This window comes from Panthera pardus, unplaced genomic scaffold, assembly GCF_024362965.1.
Source record: "Panthera pardus isolate Hobbes unplaced genomic scaffold, ASM2436296v1 HiC_scaffold_26, whole genome shotgun sequence".
In the NCBI taxonomy this organism is placed as follows: Eukaryota; Metazoa; Chordata; class Mammalia; order Carnivora; family Felidae; genus Panthera; species Panthera pardus.
Window position 1 is genome coordinate 10,844,320 of NW_026526832.1, and position 25,669 is coordinate 10,869,988.

Consider the following 25,669-nt stretch of genomic DNA (forward strand, 5'->3'; position numbering starts at 1 on the left):
TGAGAAAGTCCCCTGACAACTCACACCCTGTCTCTCACTCTTTCTAAAATAAACATTAAAAAGAAAATATGTGAGGAAAAACTAAAGAATGAATGGCAATCTTATTGGTATGAGATTGTGATTTTCTCCATTTTCTGATTTTTGACTGACTATATTCTTTTTACAATAAAAATGTTAAATTTGTAAAACGCTATCAAAATTGAACTATGGGGTGCCTGGCTGGCTCAGTTGGTAGAACATGTGACTCTTGATCTCCGGATTGTAAATTTGAGCCCACATTGGCTGTAGAGATTACATAAAAAATAAAATCTTTTTAAAAAATTGAACTATAAATTACATAAGTTTTCATTTATGTATAAACAAAGGAATTCACGTGGCATTTAATTCTGATTTAATTTTTATGAAATAAAACCTACAAAGAGTTCTCAAAGAAATCTGAAGGTCTTCAAACTACATCTCTGTTTTGTATGATAAGCAAGAGATTCCCAAGTATTGAAAAAAATCATAAACCTAAGGTTACATGTTTCACATCACCATCATATTTAAGTACTGTTTAGAAGACCATGATACTACATATATCAATCTGATTTAGTTTCATAGTTTCTTATCTGAGTTTTTTAAAGATACTTGTTTTCTGTTTTCCTAACATTTTTCTTCCTTTATCTCTCAATGAAAATAACATGCAATTTAGCACATGATGTAAATCTAGGGTTTATTGATCACAGATTCAAAGACACCTACAGAATGAATCTATAGGATGGGAGGTTCCACATGGCATTTGCCTGGAGTAAGAATATTTTAGGTTGTGCCTTGACTTCTGAATGTGAAACTAGATACGATTACCATAAAGTTAAGACAGGATAATTACAAATGAAGATACTCTAACACAAAGACTTGTAGGATTTTGTTTAGATTGTCAACGGTTGTTTCATCCAAATTTTCTTCATTGTCATCCATGGTGTGCCAGACTTCAGGGAAAGGTGATGGTATCAGATGCAGAACTGGAACACCTAAAAAGAAAGAACCAACTTGTAATTAAGTGCTTATTTCCAGTGAGTAAAGAAGAGAGTACCATTCTTCAAGCACAAGTCTGAGTGGGAGCTCTGTACCATTTAAAGACAGCTGATAACCCATCATTTCCTGTGTACCTCCTTGTATCTTACCCTTTCACTCCAAAGTCATTTGGCCATTAAACAAATGTTCATTAATTCAGTAAATAATTATAAAGCACCTCCCATGTACCAGTCCCTATTCTAGGAATTGAGATTTCATCAGTGAAAAGACCAAGCCCTGCTCATACGGAGCCTACATTCCAGTAAAGAAAGAAGCAAGGAAACAAATATAAAAATAATTTTAGAAAATGATAAAGATTCTAAAGAATAATAAAACAAGATAAGGTAATAGAGAATGAGGGCAGACAGCTGGGCCAAGAAATATGTATTTAAAGTCAGGGAAGGCTTCTTTGAGAATCTAACCTTTAACTAGAGACATGCAACAAAGGAGAAAGCAAGCTGCGCAAAGATCTGGGGATGAGCATTCCAGGTGGCACTATTCGCAAGTGCAAAGGTCCTGAGGTGGGAGTGTGCTTGGCCTGCTTGAGGAACAGCAGGAACACAATGTGGCTGGATCAGAGCAATAATCAGAGAGAAAAGCAGAAAGAGATGTTGGAGAAGAAAAGAGTCAGAAAATGAACGCCCTTATAGGTCATGGTAAAGACTTTCAGTCTTATTCTACATGATGGCAAGCCACCAGAGCTTGAAAGCAGGGAAGAAACAAAATTTGATTTACATTTTTAAAGATAACTCTAGCTCCTATGTAAAGTATAGGGAAGCAAAAGCAAAAGCTAGAGACCAACTGGGAGGCCATGGCAAGAGTCCTTGAGTTGATTTAGACTTCCACCATCGACATCAAGGATATTGCTTCTCTATTAAGCAAAAAACACCAGAGTACACAAACTGTAAGAATATTGTCTTACTCTGTGAATGAGAAGGCAAGGTCAGTGGAATATGAGCTTTTATAAATATTCTAGAATGAGGTTCTGAAGGCTCAAGGATTTGGAATGACTTTCATGAAAAAATAGAAACCATAAGATGCTTAGTAGATGATTTAATTTATCAAGAAATTAAATGTAGTGGCTCCTCATCCTTCTAGATTGTTGCAAATACACACAAAAGACAATAAATATAAAATAAGTAAAAAATACATATATGCACGCACATGTACACACACACACACATATATATATATACACATTACCTCTTCTTAAAAATGGGATATGGTCATCCTGAATCACACCTCCATAACCGTAATTCTGGAAATACCACCTCTCCCACGAGTGATCCTTGAGCAAACCTAATTTGTGGAGTTCTTGTTCTGCAGGTGATAGACAGCAGATGATTATCTGTTCTTATCTGATAAATACTCAGAATGCATAAGGACTTTGAACTCTTGGCACATGTGGTCATCATTTTTTAAACAAATTACAGCAGTGGGCACAACTACAGCCATGACAGTAAACACCTAGGCTCAACTTGGGTGTGGACGTTCAGTAGTAGTTCAAGGAGAGAAGAGTCACACATGGCTCTAACATTACAGGTGAGAACCTCCTTAGAGGTAGATACCAAGTAGGAAAATGGAGAGGAACAGACAATGAGAAAACCAGAGGAAAATGGCGGCGGGCGGGGATGGGGGGTGGGGGTGGGATACATAGGTTTACCTGAGACTCCGTTCGAAGTTTCTCTTATAATATTCTAGATTTGGATATTGGCAAATTCTGAACTCACAGCAAAAGTATGAATGAGATGGCAGTGTTTTTCTCCCTGCTTAGAAAGAATACAATTCTATCCTGCTCCAGGAAGTCCATACAGTTCCTAAGGAATTCTTAGTCTGAAGCACTTGCCTCAAAAGCAGGCCTTCTGGCTTGGATTTTATCATAAAGATCTATCTCATCTACTTCATCTCTCCCTGAGGCCAATTGCCTTTTTTTTTTTATTGGTGTGTGTGTGTGTGTGTGTGTGTGTGTGTGTGTGTGTGTGTGTTATGGAGTAGGAAGGGATAGTGGAGGTATGAAGGGAAGAAGCTATTCCCCTTTTCCTTCTTCAAGCCCTATGCCTCTGTCTTGAGCTATAGATATTTTGTTTCTTTGCCTGGCCTGGCTTGACCTGGTCTGGACTAGTCTACTCTCATTTAATTGACACTAACCTGTCTCTAAAATGACTTTTGAAGGATCTTGGCTTTCTCTTGCATCCCGATCTCTTACTTCCTTAGAAAATAGAGATTGTTCTAGATTTAAAGGGAAATCGTGTCTGAATAAGGCAGGAAATAAAAGATGACAAAGACAGAGATAAAAAAAAAAGAGAAAGAAAAATTAAAGAACATCTTTTGGTATCATAAAGACATAACATTCATCATTAGCCAGCATGCTTTGCTAACTGGTTTTCCCTAGACATGCATTCCATATGCTGCAAACAGGACTCTGGGAAAATAGTTTCAAACCATTGCTAGGCATGTGCAAATATTAAATGTAGCACTGTATGTTTCCATTTCCAAATGCAGTCTCATGCAGGAAAATAAAGGAGCCTACTAAAAAAGATAAATAGGAACAATAAACTAATAATCATCAAAGCGAGAAAAAAAGCCAGCGAAGTACATCACATCTTCAAATCACATATTTAAATCATAACTTTTGAATTTTAAAATGTAGTTTGGTGCGTAGGAAGGAACTAAGTTGACTTTTAGTGACAGTGGTGCTTACCAATTGCTTCAAGTCTATCAAACCATCTGGCAGAGTTTGGGAAAAAATTGGGAAATGTTGGGTTGGGAGCTCCAATTAAATCCAATAAGACCAACAAATCCTAAGGGAGAAAATAACATTGTTTAATCACTGTCACCAAAACACGTTTCAGATCCACCAATGGGAGAAAAAAGAAACCAGTCAAAACTAACTGCACTTCAACAATTGATAATAACCTAGAGAGCTGTATAAATGAACAAAAGGTTTAATAACATTGTAAACTAATCATTTTGAAGAACTTTAAAAAATCTTGCTTATGCAATATAGACAAATGGCAAAGTGTAGATTGTGTCTGTAACCCCAGAAGGATATCACTCAAGATACATTAGAAAGAGAACATTTACATAACATTTTACAGATTAAAAAAGAACGTTTATCTTCATTTTCAAATAGGATTCCAAGCCTGTCTGATCATCTCTTCCATTCGAATTAGTCCTTATATCCTTAGTCTGCAATGCTACAGCTGCATATAGGAAAGCACTTGGGTAGTAACTATTTACTCCTCAAGGCAGCATCTTGGAAAAACTTCTTGACTACGAGCTCTGTGACCTTCTGTCTCTGGATCTCCATTTCCTTTTCCATCAAACCAGAAGCTCAAACTTGCTGGTCTTTAAAGGTGTCTCCTGACGATAAGCCTCCATCATTGCCCCAGGGTTTCTCATTTGAGCCAACAGCAGCAGGCTTGAAGACTCCCTGAAGACTACTTCCCACATTAAGAATTCCTGATTTATATCAGTGAGACAACATGTGGGTAGATATGTAGCACAGGTCCTGACCCACAGTACATTAATACTTGCAGAGTTTATGATTCTAAAGACATAAGATCTATTAACTTATGGATAATGATCAAATATATTCTTGGAGGGGAAAATAGGTTTGTTTGAAATAAGAGTATGTATACAAAGCATGATAAGCTACTAAGAGGTCCCTCCCCGCCCCCCCCCCCACCCCCAGGGAAGAAAATAGTCTTCACCATCACTACGGATTCATAGATTTGGACTCATAAATAAATAACTTTGTTCTTCCTACTGATCAATCAGGTCTCTCTCCTCCTCCTCTGAACGCTTTTTAGGCACTTGGTCCAAAGGAATGAACGAGGTGCCAACCATATTCCCCTGACCCATTATAAGGTGCCAACAGATAACAGGATGGAGACAATGCCAACATGATGTGTTAGAGCCACAGAGGACACTTAACGTGGCCAGTTGGACTCACAGGGTGAAGGTCAGTGATATGGCAAAGGACAAGGATGAATGGAAGGAGTTAGAAATAGACTTTCAGTTCACAGCACAGGGATGGATGAAAGCACAGGGAAGCAAGAAGGCTCAAGAGTAGCATGAAGTTCCCAACTGGGGTTAGTGAGGACATAAGACCAAGTGAAGGTCAAATATGGGAAGAGAATCAGGATAGGAAGAGAATTCAAAGGTGGAGTGAGGGACTAGCAATGAGGTATGGGCCCAGAAATGGAATAAAAATGGGGCTGTGTGCTGCACTAATTACTTGATAATAAGAACAGGATATTAAGGCAGCATCACAAATGTTTCCATCCCCATGGCAACAATATTACACCAAAACAGACACGTCCAACACAATGTCCCCTACACATTTGGAGTCATTATAACACTTTGAAGCCACCAAGGAAATCCTTCACTCCCATCCCTATACCATGTCTCACTCCCCCTCCAGTTCCCAAGACCCAAGCCTCCTCAGGCTTTGTAGAGAAGCTTCAAAGAAGGGATTTGCTCTCACCATCTCTATACAGAACCAGGGAATGTGCTCCCATTGGACCGAACTGAACCTGGGATGTTTCCTTAACCTAATTTTTTACGTCATTTTAATTAAGCTCAGTCAAACGTAACTTCTAACCCAGAATCATTCTTTGTAGCTCTGGGATTCCTCAAAAGCCCAATGCCTGCCAAAGAATGTTCTATAATGAACGCTCTGTTCCAAGAATGCCGTGGCATTTTTAGGTCTTTAATTGGCTTTAGGTTTGGCTTCCTTTGACACAGAGCCCACAGCTGCAGCACCATGAAAATTCCCAGGACTGACCATGCCGTGCAGTTGGTTGGTGTCTTTTGCTCCAGGTGGGTGCGGTGTCGATGCCATCTTGGGAGCTAAGTGCCGAGATCCATACAGAGAATCTCGAGGAGACCAATGAAGAAAAGCCTCTTCCCCATCAAAGAAAATCAGCTGGAGTGAGAGGTCTGGCTTGGAGTCTGAAACATTCTGGTAAAAAGAATAGTAAAAAGATAGCAAAAATACTGTGAGGGTTTAAAAAATAGCATACGTTCTTATTAACTGGGCAAAAAACACAGATATGCCATGAAGAAAAGGAAGATACCAAAGCAGGTGAGAATATGCCAAAATGTATTTTGTACCACTTCGCCTCCAAAAGTCATCCCATTCCCCATGGTCTTCACCTGTGTAAGTCTCACTTTCTCCTACTCCCTCTGAAAATAGAAGTCTTATATTTTTTTTTCCTTACTCCTTAGAGAACTTAGAAACTATGAAACTGTCATGGCAGACACAGAGACACCCACCCAGTTCCCTTCCAGAAGGATATGTTGCCCCTGCTACCAAGAGAGCTGTCCACAGGTCTTGGGCTATTAGTTCTTTTAGAGATTGCCCCAGCCATAGGGGTGTCCTATATCCAATGACTGATCTAAGCAGGTCCTGGCGGCTCTATGGGGCCACTCCACCTCCAGAGCTCCCCAAGGTTGGCTGAGCCTGTTGTTGAACCTGCATGGTGGATTGACTTCTGCCTCTGCCTAATCCCATTTCTCTCCCCTCCCTGCTGCGGGTGTTAAACCAGGGCCACTCCCTTAGGAATGACCTAAATGCTAAACTCCACGTCAGCGTGCATCCCAGGGAACGGAACCCGAAACAACTGCACATTGTCCTTGCTGCCCACCTTAATTGAGTCTGCAACTTTTTCATTGAATCTAGGCTCAAGGATGCACCTTAGGAATGCAACAGGGACACAAAGAATAATAATTACAGCCTCTCTTTTGAAAGAGTCTACACTTCAGCTGGGTTAGGAAAGATAAAACAACATGGACAACACGTGCCAAGGGTCACAAATGGAACACCAAAACTTTTGTGGGAACTGGATAGAAAGACAGGTCAGATCCCTGGGGTGTCAAGGAAGACTTTATGAGCCAGGATTCAAGCAGAACTTAGAAGGGTCAGGAAGATTCTGATCGATTTTATACCTTTCACTGTCCGCTCACCCTTTTCAGATTAGTCCTTCTGGTACCTTAACCCCCACAGTCCTTCAGCCCCACTGAAATCCCTGATCTATTGAATCCTTCACCTGTTCACAGTCCTTCACTCCCATGAAGTCCTCACTTCCCTCCATATTCACCTTAAATTCCACAGCCAATCATTCTAACCACTCCCTTGCATACATGCTCAGCTCCCTGGCCTCTCTCTGCCTTGGCCAAACTCACACGGCGAAAATATAACCTCTAACCCAGCTCTCTGCCTACTCTGTGCCTGCACGCAGCCGGACCTCGCTGAAGAAAGATACACAACCATTTGGTCTCTGCACCTCAGGACAGCACTGGGGGACATGCTCCCATCAGACCGAACTGAATCTGACATCTCCCTAATCTTTTATGGACGTAACTTCTCCTCTTATCTCTCTAAAGATATTTAAAACAGTGTCCCTTTAAGTTACCTCCTGCTCCTTACGCTCTATTTTCTCTTGAGTTCCTTTTTTGTATTGTTCTTATTGTTCTACTCTTTCTTTCATGCTGGAGACTGTCCTCAAATGTCTGGTCGTCCTTTGTGTTCATTCATATCAGAGAATAAGGTACTAAAACACTGGTCAGAGACAGATTGGTTGGCTTCAGCGCAGGGCAATCTGGTGCCCAGTTGGGTGTTTTCCACTGAGCACCTCCAGATCTTGGGTCTTTTTCATGAGGTAGTTCACACTCCCCAGAGAAGGAGCATCCGGTTTGCTCTCTGAGGGGCATAAGCTGCGTGCTGGCTTTCTCATGCTGAAAACAGGGGAACGCTGGGGACCTCACTGCTCAATGCGCAGATTTTCACCTAATCTCCTTGACTTCCATGGGAAACTTCATTCTTATCCTCCTCTGTATCTGGTGTCCCCACATCCAGAACCCCCCTGGTTCAGTGTCTCCAGAAAAATTATCCTGTCCTCTCCTGCAAGGCTACTGGTGGCATAGTCACCCATCTGCCAGAGATGGGGTGGGAATCTATATACCAACTGGTCCTTGTGCAGACTAACAAACTCTCCCCTCCCCAGCCCCCGGCCTCACTATCTCCACCGATCCCTGAGCCGCTCCAGGATTTTGTCAAGGAACCACTGGCTTTTCCATTTCCTCCTCGCTCTGGAGGCTGTGACTTCTCTCTACTTGGGTATGTCATTCTCCATTTACCTTCTGTCTTCATATTGTGGTTCCCATTAACACATGTTCCCTAGTTTCTTCAAAGATGGAATTTTCCTGATTGTTTTAGGGTGATTTCCTAAGATGGAAAAAAATGTCTTTATCGTCTGAAAACTAAGTTATCTTTGTATGCTAGTCATTGCAATTGTTTTAATATTGCCAACTGGTTGCAAAGTTGTAGTTCCAAATCAAACAGCATAATAACGAAACACCAGCACAGAATAAGACTGCCCGGTACCACAGACATTCTGCTCATGTCGGGGCAGAAACAAAAGCAGTCTTCACATTCTACAGGCTTGAAGGTTCAGATGCCTCCCTGAAATTTCAACAGCTGAGTGACTTCAGAGGTCAGCGCAACGACTCACTTTCCATCCTCCGAGCGTCTGATCGTTAAGACAGGAGTAGACCGTGTAAACAGTGATCCTGAGTCCTGTGAGGCACTTTGCTCTTTTTGCTTCTTTTCAGGATTAGCAAGAAAATAACTTGTGGCTTTCCATTTTTGGTAACTCAGTCTAGAACCTTGGAGCTAGGAAAATCTGGTTTGTGAGGGTCTTTCAGTCTTTCATGGTAATGTGATAAATCTAGTTACCAGTGTCAACGTAGCAGGTGAATTATCTGCAGGCTTTCCCCATCCAAGGTTGCATCAGCTAATGCCACAATAAGAGGGTGTACAAACTCACCCCAAACTCAAGTGGCTTAACACAACACTCATGTGTCCTCCCAGGTCTGTAGGTCAGCTGGAGGACTATTGATCTAGGCTGGTTGCAGGAGTTCTGCCTCACCATGCAGTCATGAAGGTTGGCTGGGCTCCACACGTCATATCCTCCCCCTGGGACTGGCAGGCCAGCCAGGGCGTGCCCTTCTGGTGGCGGCAATGGCACAAGACAGCAAACCCAATTGCGCAAGCTCATTCCCAGCCTCTGCTGGTATCACATCCACTAGCATCCCATTGGCCAGGACAGGTCACATAACCAAGTCCGGAGTCAAGGAATGAGAACGTACCACCTGCTACAGTGGGAAGGCACAGCAGGGTTACAAGGGAAAAGATGGGAATGCATAACTGTAATCTTATTCCTGGAGGGGTGCACGCAGTTGGGACAATAATCCAGACTATTCTGCCATCCTCAGCCAGGTCACATTCCACTCCCACGTACCCAATCCATGACAGCTGAAGAGCTTCCAACAACACCTTAATACAAATTTAGTTAAAGTACCCCTGGAAAAATGAATCTCATACTCTTCATGTTTCCATCAAACATGATCCATTTTTTTTTAAATGCCCACATCACTGTTACTTCTATGAGAAAGAATAATTAAGAGAATGTGTGGAGCACCTGGGTGGCTCGGTCGGTTAAGCATCCGACTTCGGCGCAGGTCATGATCTCACGGTTCGTGAGTTCGAGCCCCGCGTCGGGCTCTGTGCTGACAGCTCAGAGCCTGGAGTCTGCTTCGGATTCTGTGTTTCCCTCTCTCCCTGCCCCTCCCCTACTCGTGCTCTGTCTCTGAACAATGAATAGACTTTAAAAAAAAAAAAAGGAGAGAGAATGTGTGTGTGTGTGTGTGTGTGTGTGTGTCTGTGTGTGTCTGTGTGTGTTTTAATGAGGATGTCCACCTAACAACCCATTTGGCCCTTTCTGTTTCTGGTCACTATAAGCAGGTATGAGCTCCAGAGAAAACACACCCACTATACAGACTGTGCCTTTCATTTAATGTCCTTAGAATGTAAACATGGAAAATTAAACTTTTTATATCAGCTTCTGAACTCCCTCACCCAATTGCTGGGAAGGGTACTAGTTAAAAGCAGGACAGAGGATGGGACAAAGACATTATAGAAGGTTCAGGAAACAAAACAAAACAAACTAAAAAAAAATAGTGAAAAGGATACTGAGAGGTTACAAACAATTCTTGCTTTCAAGTTCACCGTATCCAGCAAAAAAAAAAAAAACAGAACCAAATATCTCTATTCCTTCCATTACAAGATAAACCTTTTACTACTTTACTCCCATTGTAGCAAAGGCTGGCCTCTTCATAAAACTCTGAGGGAGAAAAATGCATTTGCTGCCTGCGAACAAAGTTTTTTGTTTTCGCTTTGTTGTGTTTACTTGGTTATGAGTGATATCTGAACAAAATGTCTTCATCTAGGTTAGCACTTTTTTCCAATGTACCCTTCAGAACACAGAGACTGAAATAGCATCTGAGAGTCCCAGAAGTATTTTGAGCTGAGAACGTACAAAAGCTCTGCTATGCTACATAAAATTGAGCCAAGATTCACAGATAATAACAATAATGCATTTCTGCTCCAAGTTTTTCATCTTGATATGTCTGAAAAACCCACTCTCTACTTCAGAAGCACTTTTCAATGAACCCTTTCCCCCCAACTCAAGAGCCACACCTCTCAGATTAGGAGGTTGTGATGTTTCATGGCTACGTGAACAAGAAGAAATAAACATAGTTCTCATACATATGCCTGTACCAACCATCCACCCTCTTCATTTTTTGCAAAGAAATGTTGCATTTAATTTAATGTGCATGCAAAATTAAGCAATTAAGTGCCACTGAATAAATTCACTGTCATGTATCCTAGGTTTATCGTCCATGGTTGACATTTCAAATAGTGTAATCTTCCAATTAATATTCATTCAACCTCATGTCTTTTTGCAACAAATTATTACAAAATGTACTGAAAGTCTACATTTCTAAATGGCCTTCTTACTCCCCCAAGGATTCTAGAATTCACTCTGCGTTTTATTCCCAGAATCTTCGAGACAGAAACAAATACCTTCAAGGAAAGGAGTTGCTTGTCTAAAGCCCGGGCAAGCTCCAACAACATCGCGCATGGCACTGCTGAGTCAGTGGCTCCCACAAACACCCTGTTGTCCCAAGGGGGAAAATACTTGGAGTCGTAGTGACAGGCGAGGACCAGGTGTCGTTTAGCGGTGGGATTGAGGGTGCTGATGATATTTGAGAAAGATCGGTACCCATAGGGTGTCTGACTCAAGAAGGTGTCTATTTCCAAGACCCAGTCGGCTTGAAGTCTTTGAATTCTCTGCATGATGTGCTGATCAAAACAAAAACCAAAATTTCAGATCTAGACAGTTTCCATTGGTTCACTGTGTATATATATATATATATATAAATTTATGTGATGTCTTTCAAGTTAAAAATGCAATACGTGGTTATAGAGTTAATAGCAAGGGTGATTAAAAGAAAAGCTATCCCTCTCCCTCTCCCTCTCCCTTAACCATACCCCTGCCAAGCAATCCCAACACACTGTTGGTATTAACTGATGTTAATAGTCTGATGTATATCTTTCCACACCATCCTTAATGTTTATATATACATATACTAGCACACAAACGTGTATTTGGCAAAGGGGTACATGTTTTTATAGGAATAGAATCTATACATTATTCCGACCCCTGCTGGTATTTAACAATACCATCGGGGTCATTTCTACATGTCAGGAGACAGAGACCAGTTCAGTATGTATTACAGTCCACTTTCAATACTTCTAGGAGGCTGAGAAGGCATTTTGAGAAGTCAGATACACCGAGGTCCTACAGATCTCAACTTCTACCCTAAGTTCTTTGAGAGCAAGAACTGCAAATGGTAACTCTTTTGTCCCAAGAGCACAGCATGTGCCCCAAGTTCAGCAAATACTTCAAATTGTAATATACGCTAACAAAAGATTCTGATGGTATAATGTCCCACAAGGGGATTTCTAGGAGATATCTGAGGTCCCGCCCATTTTAAGAATCAATAAACAACTCTGAACCATAATGACACATCAGGTAGTTTTCCTCGGCACCAAAGGCGAGTTCAGACCCCACTACAAACGGTAAACATAAAGAAGAATCTGTTTTCCTATCTCTCCTCATCACCTGGGAACTAATGAATCACACAGTGTCTGATAGGAAGCAGATGGAAAAGAAACACCACTTCTGAGACTGGCCGTGTCTTCCTTCAGAGTCTAGACTTCATGGTGCGACAAGTTATGGTGAGGTCACTACTGTTCCATTCGCCCTTTCCTGCCTTCATTTCTCCTTCACCTCATGTCTCAACTAGGTTTCATTTATTTTATTTTATGTTGAAATATTGTGTACATCTTTGTAAGTGTGCCTTAAAGGATCTTTTAAAAAAGTCAGACGACAAACTAACCATCAACAGGACTGGCAATTTGTTGCACCGTGAATATCCAGTAGGGAAGGACCGTGAGGTGACAAACATATAACTCATAATCACTGGAAAAGAATCGAGGCTTGGTTTTTGGTTGTTATTCCCCCACCCCCAAGGAAATACAAGATTTTCTAGCCTAGCCAACTCTTGTATGGCCTGTCATAACTAATGTGACAAGACACGTAGGCAAAGGCTTTGGAAAAACTGTGCCAGGAAGCTTCCAGGAAAATAACCAAACCAGAACGAGGACACTGATTCCCCATTCAATTCTGTAAAAGCCAAATAAACAAACGGTTCCCTGATACTCATTCCCTGCTTTCTGCAGTGACGCGGACTTTGGCCACAATGGCATGTGTACACAGTCCCTTACCTTTTGTATTACAAGTTCACAAGTTCTCTTTCCAAATAATAAAAAGAAATGTTAATAACCTTTCAAATAATTAAAAGAAATCGTCATTCATATCTCATTCACTTTGTTATCATCCACAATTCTTAACACTGGGCTTTGCTCACAGTAGGCTATTGCTAACTATGGGCTGATTCTAACTAGTAAGTTATTCTCAATGAGAACAATAAAATTATATGATACCAAGCTTGGGGAGCTTGAATAGAGACAAATCACTGCGCATCCAAGATCGGCTTTCCACAGAATATGAAAATAAGTTATTCCCAGACTTTAGGGAAGAGAAATTTTTCCATAAAGGGGTCATCTTTAAAAAAAAAAACAAAAAACAGGCGTATATTCCAGAACATCTGGCATCCAGATGATGAACGATTCCAAATCAATAGCAGCCCGTATGCTTACAGAAATGAACTGAGATTTAAAAATATGTATCTGTTAGCTTCATTCAGCTGAAGTCTCACACACAAACTCATTTCTCAACTACTAAATAAGTTGTGGACATAATTTCTGATATCTTATGTTGACACTCAAATCCACAAAAGCCTCAGCAAATGTCCCCAAAAGAGTCCTCTCTGAAGGAATCTTTTTTTTTTACTCAGTGTAAATTTTTTTTTAATTATCTTAGCAACGAATTTCTTTATAAACAATCGTATTGGCTCCATAATCTCATTAGGTCACCAATATCCCTTGTTGTGCCTTTGGCTTTCAAGCTTAGTCTGCAAGTTCCCACTGCAATTCTCTAGAGTGGGCTCCCCAAACCACCGCTCTGCTCACTAGAATGCCCTGAAACCAGGTAGGGAGTGCTTCCTGAAACTAAGTAGCAAGAACCCAGGCCCGCCAGGAGTGCAAAGGGCAGTTCAGAATATAGATTGCATTTTGGATTATTCTAGATTTATTTTTTAGACGGGGAAGGGAGAAAAAGACAGAGAGAAAGAGATGGATGGATAGAGAGAGAGAGATGAACACAGAGATAGACGGACATTGAGTAGAGCCAAAAAGAAAAGGATACAAAGATAAAGGTGGAGGCGAGGAGAGAGAGTGAGAGAGGAAGAGAAAGTCAGACATAAATATGACATTCTACTTCCAGGAGGGAAGGCCCCAGGCATTGTAGGTTAACATTAGTGAATGACCCTGGGTCTCATTTAATTTCACTTAAATTCTTATTTCCAGGTTCCAAGAAACAATAACATTAGCAGCCCAAGTTTGTTTGGAGGAAGCAGATTCTACAATGTTTGTCCCAAGTCTACAAACATGTCATTCTCAGGATGCTGATTCCTGACACGGGGGACGTCAGGTACCTCCTCCTTCTTAGACATGTTGGTCTCCCAGGCTCCATGCTGAGTGCTCTCCACACGGGGCCCTCCACTCAGGGACAGCCCCACCTTGGGCTAAAGAAGGCCAGCTGCCACTTCTCACGTGTACTGTGCATCTACAGGGGATTTTAACCCCACAGTTTGTAGCTTGCCTCTTTTAGACAAAGTTTCTGGCTTGCTCCTCCTTACGAAGATTTCATCATCCTGATTTTTTAGTTATTTTTTTAATTCCTATCTCAGATAGAAATTACCAAAAAACCCCAAAATTTCATGCCTTCAAATTATTTATTCTACAAATAAATTATCTCCTAAAAAAATAAAACTTCTAAAAATCCAATAGGCGTCTTTAGGCTCCGTGATGAGAGACAGTAAAAATGGAGACTCTGGGACATCGTTCTCATATTATTCTCTAAAAAAGAATCCATTGGAATGCACATCTTTATCGTCAACTGCACAGGTCAGTTCAATAACCAACTTTATACCAAGTCCACGTATCTTTAGATTTGAGAGTCTTCTCTAGCTACAACCCTGAAACGCCATAAATTATAAAACATCGAATCCAATGCTCCAAAAGGCCTCAGGAAAAAAGCAGATTTTCCACCATTCTTGTTTGGATTTAGTTCTGAGTGACAGGTCAAACTGAGTGCATTAGTGTGTAATTCCCTCATCAGAACCCGAGTGTCATCTACCTCATCTTTTTTTTTTTTTAAGTTTATTTATTTTGAGAGAGAGAACTTGAATGGAGAAGGGGCAGAGAGGAAGAGAGAGAGAATCCCAAGGAGGCTCTTCATGTCAGCACGGAGTCCAATGTTGGGCATCGGGGCTAGGAGCTAGGATATCATGCCCTGATCTGAAGTCGGATGCTTAACCAACTGAGACACCCAGGCACCCCTACCTCAGTTTTTAAAGTTTATTTTGAGAGAGAGAAAGAGAGAGAGAGAGAGAGAGAGAGAGAATCCCAAGCAGCACAGCTCTGCAGAGCCCAACACGGGGCTCGAGCCCACAAACTATGAGATCATAAACTGAGCTGAAGTCAGACTCTTAACCGACTGAGCCACCCAAGTGTCCCCACCTCATCATCTAAAGTAGAAATCCCTCTCTTTCCACAGTTTAGACAGCAATTCTGGTGATTTTCAGGACACCTGGGTAGCTCAGTAGGTTAAGCTTCCAATGCTTGATTTCGGCTCAGGTTATGACCTCATGATTTGTGAGATCGAGCCCCATGTCAGGCTCTGCGTGGACAGCATGGAACCTGCTTGGGATTCTCTCTCTCTCCCTCTCTCTCTCTCTCTCTGCCCCTCCCTGGCTTGTACTTGCTCTCTCTCAAAATAAATAAAAAATAAACTTAAGAAAAAAAAGAAAATACTTGGGAGATGAAGTCCAGGAATATCACTGAAATGAGAGGTATGTATCTCACTCTCCAACTTAGGCAAGAGAAGAGCCAGAGCTGGAGACGTTTATGAGCACACACTGGTTCGCCCCAGTCACCGCTTTTCAGTGATAGGATTGTGAAGTCAAGCTGAGTTGGGTCCAAATTCTGGTCTCATCACTATTATGTGTATAACCTTGAACAAGTTAACTCATATACCTAAACCTCAGGCCTTTTGATCTGTAGCACTAGGATAATAATAGTACCCACACGACAGCATGGTTGTGAGGACTGAATGCAAAAGTCCATGCGAAGAACTCCATAAAGTACCTGACTTCAAAAAACAGTGCTCCATGAAAGTCAGCCATCATCATTATTATACCTCGCCCCGCCCAAAGGTTAGAAAGAACTAAGGCGCTCTTTGGGTCTCCACCATCTAATTCCTTAGGAGAAACAGGTGCTTGGTTGGAAGACAGGAGCCTAATGGGGCAGCAGACAATGGCTATCTGGGTTGGACGTCAGAGGCAGAGTCATATACTGGGTACAAGGGATGAGCCCAACGGCTGTGTTGCTGGACCTTGCAGATGTCACTCTGTCACAGAAGTGGGGTGCCAAGGTCTTTTGCCTGGAGAGTGAGGCAGATGGAGTACTCTCAGAGGAGGATTTGAGGGGTCAGTCTCTCCCCATTCTTTCCTGAGCTGCCCCTTGAAATGGGGCTATTTTGAAAAACATTCATTCAGAGGTGGGATATCAGATTCCTTAGGAAGACTGGCACTAAGGAGGCAGAGACACAAGGTCTAGCCCAGCTATGGTATAATTTACCCTCTATAGCAGTGTCTTTCAAACTGCAGTGGTAAAATCAGTGAATCTCGAAATCAGTTTACTGGGTCATGACCAGTATTAAAAAAAAACAATACAGAACAAACTAGTAAAGTAGAATTAACAATATCAGAGCAAATCACAGGTAATGCAGGTAATAAGAGTGCAGGGTTTTTTTCATGAAACTTTGGTGTCAGTTAAATCTATTTTTATATTTGTGTGCACAAAATGTAAGTTTTTTTAACTTTTCTATTTTTTTTTTTAACATGGATCAGAATCAGAAGTTTGAGAAACACTGCACTGGAGAAAGTAGCTTATAACTGATCTTGACTTGCCCTCCAGGGAGAATACAATTTTCCAAGAGGAATGAAGGCCTCATAGGACAGAAAACCCACTCTTGGCCAGAAACTGTCAGTTAAGGACTGCTTAGGGCTAGTGACGTTGGGTGGTTAGGGTCCAAGAAAACGTGCTGGGGTGCCTGGGGGTGTATTATAAAAATGACCAAGAGCTGAACACTTAGTACCCTATCTCATGTTGTACCCCAACAGAGATTTCACACCTAAATTGATTTAGATGAACATGTATCACTCAGTTCAGAACAGACATTTACTCTCAGTTGTTTGGTTTTTTGAGTTGCTTATTTTGGTGGATGATATGATGAGATGAGAGATCTGAATATCAGACAACTCAGAACTTGGGACATAATATTATCTCCCACGTGCAAGCAAAATGTTCAGCAACCTCCAGGTTTGTGTGCCGCGTCCTCACCTGGCGAGCCGCATAGCTTCCAGGGGATCCCGGGTATCGCTCTATCAGCAACGGTCGTAAGTCATTTTGCCACATTGCTGAAATACTGGTGCCTTCTGCAACTTGTCGAAGAGACGATGAATTCAAAATGGCTGGTTGGTGATAATTCTGAGGATTAAATAACATCATTTAACTGGCTATCATTTCATAACATGGTCAGGACTTATCCTGAGACATTTGCAATAGAAAACTATTTCTTTTGAATCTCAAACTAAAGAGATAGGTCTTATGCCATAAAGTAAGTTAAACTACTCAACTTTCAAATTGGCCCATTACATCTAGAAAGTTAAACTAACTGTTTTGGCAGCTTATTTTAAAAAGAAAATGGGGGCACCTGGGTGACTCAGTCAGTTAAGCGTCCAACTCTTGGTTTCAGCTCAGGTCATGATCTCACACCTCGTGGGTTTGAGCCCCACATTGGGCTCCATGCTGACAGTGCAGAGCCTGCTTGGGATTCTCTCTCTCTCCCTCTCTCTGCCCTTCCCCCCCCTTCTCTCATTCTCTCAAAATAAATAAATAAACTTAAAAAAGAAGAAAACCTAAAATTACATATGTACTTCTCATCATATATTTTCGTTGTAGAGCTCTAAACTAGATGATCATTGAAATTCCTTTCAGCCAGAGTTTGATGATTCTATAACCCGCTAAATAGTACACTTTTTATCTTCCCTTAAAATTATTGTAAAATTCTATTAACACTCACATTCATAGGAACATTTACATATTAGCTGAATTAACCTTAAAGAGCTAAATAAACATAAAAATTAAATTTGCTTTTTTTAATGTATATACATATATTTTTCGAGAGAGAGAGAGGGTGCACACACACACACACACACACACACACTCAATGTGAAAGCAGAGGAGGGGCAGAGGGAGAGGGAGAATCCCAACCAGACTCTGTGCTGGCAGCACAGAGCCCAATGCAGCGCTCCAACCCACGACCCTGGAATCATGACCTGAGCCAAAATCAAGAGTTGATCGCTCAACCAACTGAGGCACACAGGTGCCCCTCAAATTTGTACTTCAGATATAACCTTACACACACTGTATTTTCTTGTGACACTAGTAATGATGAATCATCCATTCATTGCGTGTTTATCAGGCACTCAGCAATGGAATGTGTTACTCCTCCCCTAGGTAAGTGAGTGATTGATCAGCTGATTTCTGCCCTAAGGGGAATGATGAAGGTCATATAGGATATTCAGTTCTTCAGAATGCAAAACAGAAACTGAAGGAGCCTTTTCTTCTTCACAGTTCTTTCCAGCACCAGTGTTGGTTAAATATGTCCCGGTAATCACATAGGTATTTCCTCTCCAAGTGGCTGGTGAGAAACTCTGGAATTAAAGAATGCTAATTGCCAATTACTTATACTCATCTACACTTTGCTATGTCTCAACATTACTCTCCAGTGTGATCATGCAGAGAACATGGGCTGTGGGTTCAGACAGACCCTCTCAACTCAGCCCCCCACCACTCACGAGGTGTGATTCTGGTGAGTTACTTAACCTCATTAAGGCTCAATTTCCTCATCTGTAAAGTGGAGGTAATAACACCTACTTCCTAGAGTAATTATAATTACGTGAGCTAACATATACAAGCCACCATAGTAAACATTCAATAACTTTTCATTCTGTTACCTTCTATCATACATGAAAGAGGTATAGAATTTAGAGCTGGAAAGACACTTGGAGATGATCTAGTCCAACCTCCTGAATTTATGTCAGTGGAAACTGAGTTTTTCTTAGAGAGCAGATGATTTTCCCAAGGTTATAGGAGAGCTCCAGGTAAGTCCATGAAAAGATCCGGGTTCCATGGATTCCCCCTCCCATGCCCTTCTGCTCTGCCTCCCTGCCTCATCTATGAACCTCCAATTACTCCCGAATGTGGATGCTGTGCCCAAACATCTTAAGGTTTATCTTTGTTTACTGATAATACATCTTTAAATATACTTCATAAATTTGTCACCTCAGCCTTTCAATTCCCTGGTACGTTCAGGATCTCAGTCCTTATGTTAACTCTCAGCACTTTGAAGTAGAAAGCTGAAGCTAACAGACAAAACAACAGAAATGTGAAAAGGGCAAAGAAGAACCTGGAGGCAAGAAGTGGGATGGTTTCTATGGTTAATTACTACTTAACCAGGCCAACAGGAGCCTGTCTGGTCTCTCCTGCTGCCTCACCGCCCCCAGGCAGGGCCACTCGCCCCCAGGGCACCATGCTTCACTCACCCTGGCCTCCATTCAGGTCCCAAAGCAGTGTGAGACTCTGACCTGTTGAGGCTTTTGCCTCTGCGGTGATTTCTGGCTTCCAGGCTCTTCCCTCTCTCTTCACCTAACTCAGGTTATAATTTGGAGACCCCTTTCTTGTGTGTTTACTTGTTTAACATCTAATTTCATATTGGATATCAGCTCCATGAGGGCGGGAACTATCTTTACTTTCTAGTCTTCCCAGGTCCACACAGTGCTCTGGGCATATTGAGAACTCGAGAAATATTGGGTGAACTCATCAAATAAGGAATTGACAGAGGAACTACCTCTCTCAAATTGTCTTCACTAAGACGATGCTTATAGAATAATAAAGTAAAATGGGCATTATACATATCAAGTCAGTTAAATGTACAAGCAATCATAAAAACAGGAAAATAAGAAGCTACCTACTGCAAAGGGCCAGGAAGTGCTATGATTCAAGTTTTGTGGTCTTTGCTCTTTTTAAATTTCTAACAGTCAGTGCTTGTGATGCTTTAGAGTTGGTTTGGCCCGGGGCAGTCTCTGCGATAACCAAGAACTGTTGTGTCGGGAAGGCTGTCTGACCAGTGACTCCTTTTCTGTTTAGTGTCCATTACTCTATCCCAGAGCCTACCTGGTCACCGTGGACAAGGTCCTTCACTGCATGTCCACAGCGGGAGGAAATCAAGCTCATGTTAAAATGGGCAGTTTATGGAGACTCTAGAGAGTTCTTAAGAGATTTGAGGAAAAGCAGGAACAAAATAAATAACGCTCCAGCATCACTAGCTGTAGCAGATATCCTACATGAAATATAGTTGAGAAACAGCACCAAAAAATGCTTAAGCCTTTCTCCCAGAACCCAATAAACATAAAAATCTCTGCAGAGATCAGAGGAAGGAAAGAGAGGAGAAACCTGGACAGAAAGTGTGGGCTGGACATGAGGAAAGTAAATGAGGCAAAAACAGTGTTGAGCCTAGTGCTAAATGCAAACCCCCAATTAGTCTAGGATTATTTCAATTAAAAGGCACATCGACAAGTTTCTTTAGTATAGGCATTCTCAGAGGAATGAGTCTCTATTACAGCCCCTGCTTTGTCTTTTCAGCCAGGCAGAAAGGACAATAAGTCTGCTTTGGGTGACAAGAATCTTTCAGCTAAAAAAGTGTGAACCAGATATCCTGAAACATCTCCTCTAGGCTAATCACATGATGCTAGGCCAAAGAGGGTTTTAATTACATAATTTGTAGCGCTGGCCCAGCTTGCAGGGGGATCTGAGGTCCCAAGCCATTGAATTAAAGGGAGATCGTTACAGAAGCCCAGTGATTTCAATTCTAGTTCCCATCCCATCTGAGTGTCTCCCAGACAACACTCAGGTTAACTCCTGTGTCTACCAGTAAATTCAACCCAGCCAGCATTTACAGACACCCTTCCAGTGTGTCCGAAGCCCCTGGCATGACAAATGCAGTTGTGGAGAAGTTGAGAACCGAATAAGGTAAAGTTCTGCCTTCTTTGAATGCAATGAGCCCTCTAGCTAAAAGAAAAGCAATGTAGGCTTTGAAACCACAATTCAGAGTCAAATCCCAGGACCCTGGCTTACTAGCTGTGACAAGGAAAGGTTTACCTATCTGTAAGGATGTCAGAGTACTCACCTATCAGGTGGTAGAAACTAAAAAAATGGCATATTTTGCCTTTCTTCCCCTACCAACACCCAGCCTATCACTGACCGCCCTGTCCCCTGACTTGGAGTCTCCATTGTTGCTTCCCTAAGAATCATGGCGGGTAGATGGGAGAATGGCTAAGAGCTTTTAAAACCATGGAAGAGGGGAACCCTAAACACTCAGAATATGTGTGACTCCAGGAGCAAAAGTGTGAAGTGCTGAAGACAGCAGTAGCAGCTTGCCAGAGATGACCGTGGAGGAGAACCCCTAGGTGAGGCCAACCCTCCTGTATGTCTTGCCTTGCTTCAAAAACTCTGCCCCTCCACATCCAATATGACTTGAAATTTTCTACGTCACCCTTGTTATAATAAAGGAAGATTCTACCAATACACGGAGTCCCAACTTTATGATGGAGAAAGTTTGGAAACAACCTAAATGTCCAACAATAAAAGGATAGGCAAATTATGGAATGCTGATGATTTTGCAATTATCAAGTGATGCTTTCAATGGGTTTTATCGGTTCAAGGTAACACGCATACTTTTAAGTGACATACTAAAATATGAAACCATATATGGAGCATAATCCCTAGTAAGAAATAAGTATTCACATGTGTTATTTTAAAAATAAATAATTAGTGTTTATTGAGCATTTACCACATGGCAGCACTGTGCTAAGTGCTTTAGATGGCTAGCTCAATTCTCACAAAAACCTACAAGATTGATATAATTGTTGTCCATTTCTATAAATAAAAATACACACATATATACATGTGTATGTGTGTACATATAAATATGATATATATCTATAGAAAGAAAGAGGGAAGGAGAAACAGGAGGTAGGGGAGAATGAGAGAGAGAGAGAGAGAGAGACACTAGGAATCAAAACATCAAAACGGTTAACAGCAATCATCTCCAAATGTGGGATTATGGTCACAACAGTTTTATTTTTAGTATACTTTTCTGTATTTTCCTGGTTTTCTAAAATGAGCACATGTTAACTTTATAATGGGGAGACTTCAATAGAAGTCATACTTTTTAACTAACAGCTTCCTTTAAAAAAAAAAAAAAAAATTGCAACTTTCCTAACAGCCATTCATCTTCCACACCTAAGGGAGGACTGATTTAACAAGATTCCTTTTAACAGTCAGTTGACAAAGTTGTACCAAAGGAAGGGGTCTGTAGCAAAGAAACAGGATTGGGGATCTAGGATGGGACAGGATTCCAGAGAAGTAGTTTTGGAATAAGGCCCAAGCCCCAGATAATTAACCCTTAAGCTCCATGAGGGAGATCCGGAAAGGGGCTAAATAGGGACAGAAGGTTCCAGAAAGAAACAATCTATTCTGGAATTCCATTTAGGATCCACTCTGACCCAGGAAAAGAGAAATAAGCTCTCCCTCTGGTCCCCCCAACCCTCCCACCAGCCCCACCCTCCTTCACTCCCTGGACACTGTTCCCTGTACCCTCAACCAGGACTCATCTACCTTGGAGAAGAGAGTGGAAGAGGAAAGATGAAGGCTCTTCAGTTCTCTGGTGTAGCCATAGCCAAGTGTCCTCACTTATAAATTGGGGATGAAACTTCTCTCCTCCCAGGGGCACTGTGAGGTTCAAGTGAGATGGTTATACATGAGCGTCCCGGAACCCAGATGCCAATGCCTCTAAATATACACCTGTGGGCCCACCTGAGAATCTAACCATTTATACTACTGCCTCTATGGGAAAATGTTTGCAGGTTTCAAACAACCCAATCACAGTCCCCTGAACTCAACCACCAAGTAGGGTTGAACTGTTTTACGTAGTAGATGCCACTGAAAGAGACACACCTTTACTTCAAAGCAAAGGAAACAGATTTCAGAATCAATGTTTTCTTTACTGTACCTCACCTTTTGGCAGACCAGTGTACCAAGGGCACACCTCAGTGATTAAAATAGTTAAATGCCATATATAGCAGGAAGGCATGTGTTTCGATTTGGACCAACTCACTTCCCAGGCCACAAGCTATACTGGACATCTGAAGGACTTTATGTAGGCCTGCCGAGTAAGGGAGGAAGGAACCAGAAACTGAGAACCGTCATGGTTAATCTTGTCATTTGCTCACACCATTTGAATGTACTCTTTTTTTTTTAATGTTTATTTATATATATTTTTTTAATTTTTTTTTAACGTTTATTTATTTTTGAGACAGAGAGAGACAAAGCATGAACGGGGGAGGGTCAGAGAGAGGGAGACACAGAATCCAAAACAGGCTCCAGGCTCTGAGCTGTCAGCACAGACAGCTCGAACTCACAGACAGCGAGATCATGACGTGAGCTGAAGTCGGCCGCCCAACAGACTGAGCCACCCAGGTGCCCCTGTTTATTTATATTTTTGAGAGAGAGAGACAGAGTGCAAGCAGGGGAGGGGCAGAGAGAGAGGGAGACACAGAATCCAAAGCAGGCTCCAGGCTCTGAGCTGTCAGCACAGAGCCCGTCGCGGGGCTCGAACTCACGAGCGGTGAGATCATGACCTGAGCCGAAATCAGACGCTTAACTAACTGAGCCACCCTGGCCCTTGCTTACACCATTTGAAAGCATCCGGTTTCCTAGTAGAACAGTATTTAGAAGCTTCTTAAAATAAACATAAAAGGGATTTACCCTTTCAAAGACTTTTCTCAAAAGTTAGTCTCGTTAGTTTTAAACATGTCCAGAATCCAACACCTTCTCCCCGCTAGAAATACACCCTGCCTACAAATGATGCCTAAAGAACAGCTCATTCAAATACTCCCTATCTCACTTACTCACCCATTCAGATGTATCAGAAAAACACAGTTGGTGTGGCTCCACATTCCGGTTATTAATGCCCCCTTCCCAATTTCTGATCAGGAAGGTACCCAGGATGAAGTGAAGAAGGAAAGGATTTAAGTGTAATTCAAGGTCCCTTAAGGGACCTTACTCCTTCTGAACGCCCACAGAAATTTTTTCTTATAATGCAGTTATTCTTGAGTTTGCCTTCCCACATCCTCACCAGGTTCCCTGTGGCTGGTGGTCTCCACGTGTAGGTCGGGGCACATTGTGGGGTCTGAACCGTGAAGCTAAGTAAGCATAACCCAGAGAACTCAAGCAGGCTATTCATATGCACATGCACGCGGCGGGGTGCGAGTCCACGGGTGACCACACAGGGCCCGTGCAGTCGCCAGTGTGCCCTGTATTCCCAACGTGCCAGTAAATACAAGCATACTGTAAGCATTTAAAAGTTCTGCTCAGCAACGCGGTCAAGGTTTATAACCCTGGACTGCTTTTTCTTAGTATTTTTAAGGGCATTTTACTCCAGTATCATTAACATATGCATAATTTCCTAGCAATTTCATGATTTCAAAACTGTTACACAAGAAAAGGAAATAATTTTGAACCTGTTTACTGCACACAGAGGAAGCGTGCCTCCTAAGTTCCTTATATGAATTTCCACCTACAACCAGATACATTGCTCTGACAATTGCATTGACTCTCTTAAGGGGAAAAAAAATTTTTTTTTAAGTGAAGCGGGTCTCCGGTTAGAGCTGCTCCGCTTAAAAAACCTAAAGCAAACGGTAACACGCGTCTGTCTCGAGACTGCACGGAAACTCCAGTGTCCCAAGGGCGTCCGCGGCTGCAGCGGTGGGGGAGCAGTAGGCACACCCCCAGGCGCGCCGGGCACCCCAGCGACAGCCGAGCGCCGCGACCGCTGGCCTCCCGGGTCCCGAGTGGGCGGCGGCGAGGCGATGCGCCCTCACCTCCCCGCTCGGCCGCCGCCGGCTAGACACACTTCCTGTGCCTATCACTACCCGCATCAGACCGCAGCCGAGGGGAGGCTGGTGACATCACCCAGCTCCCGAGGCTTCTCCAAAGCAGTCCCGAGGCCAGCGAGGCACCCCGACGAGGACGCAGAGCTCCGATTCCTCCGGGTGCCCGTTGCGGGCACGGCTGCCTGGGCCGCGGACGGCGACACCGCCTGCCTCCCCACCCCCCTCGCGAAAGTGTGGTCGCCCGGTCCCCGGTCCCTGCGCGCGCGGCACGAACCGCCCAGGTGCAGTCGCGCAGCGGCAGCCGCTCACCTTCTCCTGGGTCCAGTCTGCGGCGCCTCGGCTGACCCCCCGGGCAGCCAGGGGCAGGGCAGCCGCCAGCAGCAGCAGGTGGAGGGTGCCCACGGCGCGCCGGTCCCCGCCGCCTGCCATCTCCGAGGCTGTCTAGGCGCCGGCTCCCTGGGCCACCGGCGGTCACGAGCCCGGGAACGCGCGTCCTTCGCCGTCCCCCTTCTCCACCCTTGGGTCGACTGCGCCCGCCTCCCCATCGCCTCCCTGCCGCCTCCCCACTGCGCGGCGCAGGCCGGAGACGCAGCTCTCCTCCCCCCACCCCCAACCCCCGACCTTAGCACCCCGGGGGATGGGCTGTCCTGGGAGGCGAAACCTTCCGAAACAAGGGAAGGGAGCCGGCCACTTCCTTGTCTTGGAGAGGAAGGAAGAAAGGAAGAGACAGGGAAGAGGCGTTTTTATGATCTCCAGTCCCATAACTGGGAATAGAAAGGGGAGGGACAGTTCATCACACCCTATGAGGTTATGGAGTGTTTTCCCACAGCTCTGCAGGAAGGGATGGACAGGGAATCCACATTTACTGTACCAGGCACTGTCCTAGGTGCCTGGCTCTTCCCATGTCCCCTTATGTGATCTTCATAACCAACGAGGTAGG

The 25,669-nt window shown here is 42.9% G+C and overlaps 1 protein-coding gene across 2 annotated transcripts; it reads right to left on the reverse strand.

Moving 5' to 3' along the window:
* Positions 1 to 695: 695 nt before the first annotated feature.
* On the reverse strand, positions 696 to 25,342 carry QPCT (glutaminyl-peptide cyclotransferase). Of its 2 annotated transcripts, XM_019447348.2 has the most exons (7): positions 25,039 to 25,303; positions 17,054 to 17,200; positions 10,985 to 11,263; positions 5,843 to 6,019; positions 3,755 to 3,854; positions 2,257 to 2,373; positions 696 to 1,010 (listed from the first exon to the last, which is right to left on the reverse strand). In XM_019447348.2, the coding sequence occupies exons 1-7, from the start codon at positions 25,156 to 25,158 to the stop codon at positions 865 to 867; spliced, it is 1,086 nt and encodes a 361-aa protein (XP_019302893.1). In that variant the 5' UTR covers positions 25,159 to 25,303; the 3' UTR covers positions 696 to 864. The 2 variants fall into 2 exon arrangements, with proteins under 2 accessions (XP_019302893.1, XP_019302903.1); XM_019447358.2 differs by lacking the exon at positions 10,985 to 11,263 and having other exon boundaries at positions 25,039 to 25,342.
* Positions 25,343 to 25,669: the final 327 nt, after the last annotated feature.

Excerpts from the sequence above, each read along its gene's own strand:
- QPCT (XM_019447348.2), bottom strand. The coding sequence starts at position 25,158 with ATGGCAGGCGGCGGGGACCGGCGCGCCGTGGGCACCCTCCACCTGCTG. Across the intron at positions 2,374-3,754 it reads TGATAGACTTGAAGCAATTG|AACAAGAACTCCACAAATTA; the intron begins GTAAGCACCACT and ends TATCACCTGCAG. Across the intron at positions 1,011-2,256 it reads TATCCCATTTTTAAGAAGAG|GTGTTCCAGTTCTGCATCTG; the intron begins GTAATGTGTATA and ends CTTTCTTTTTAG.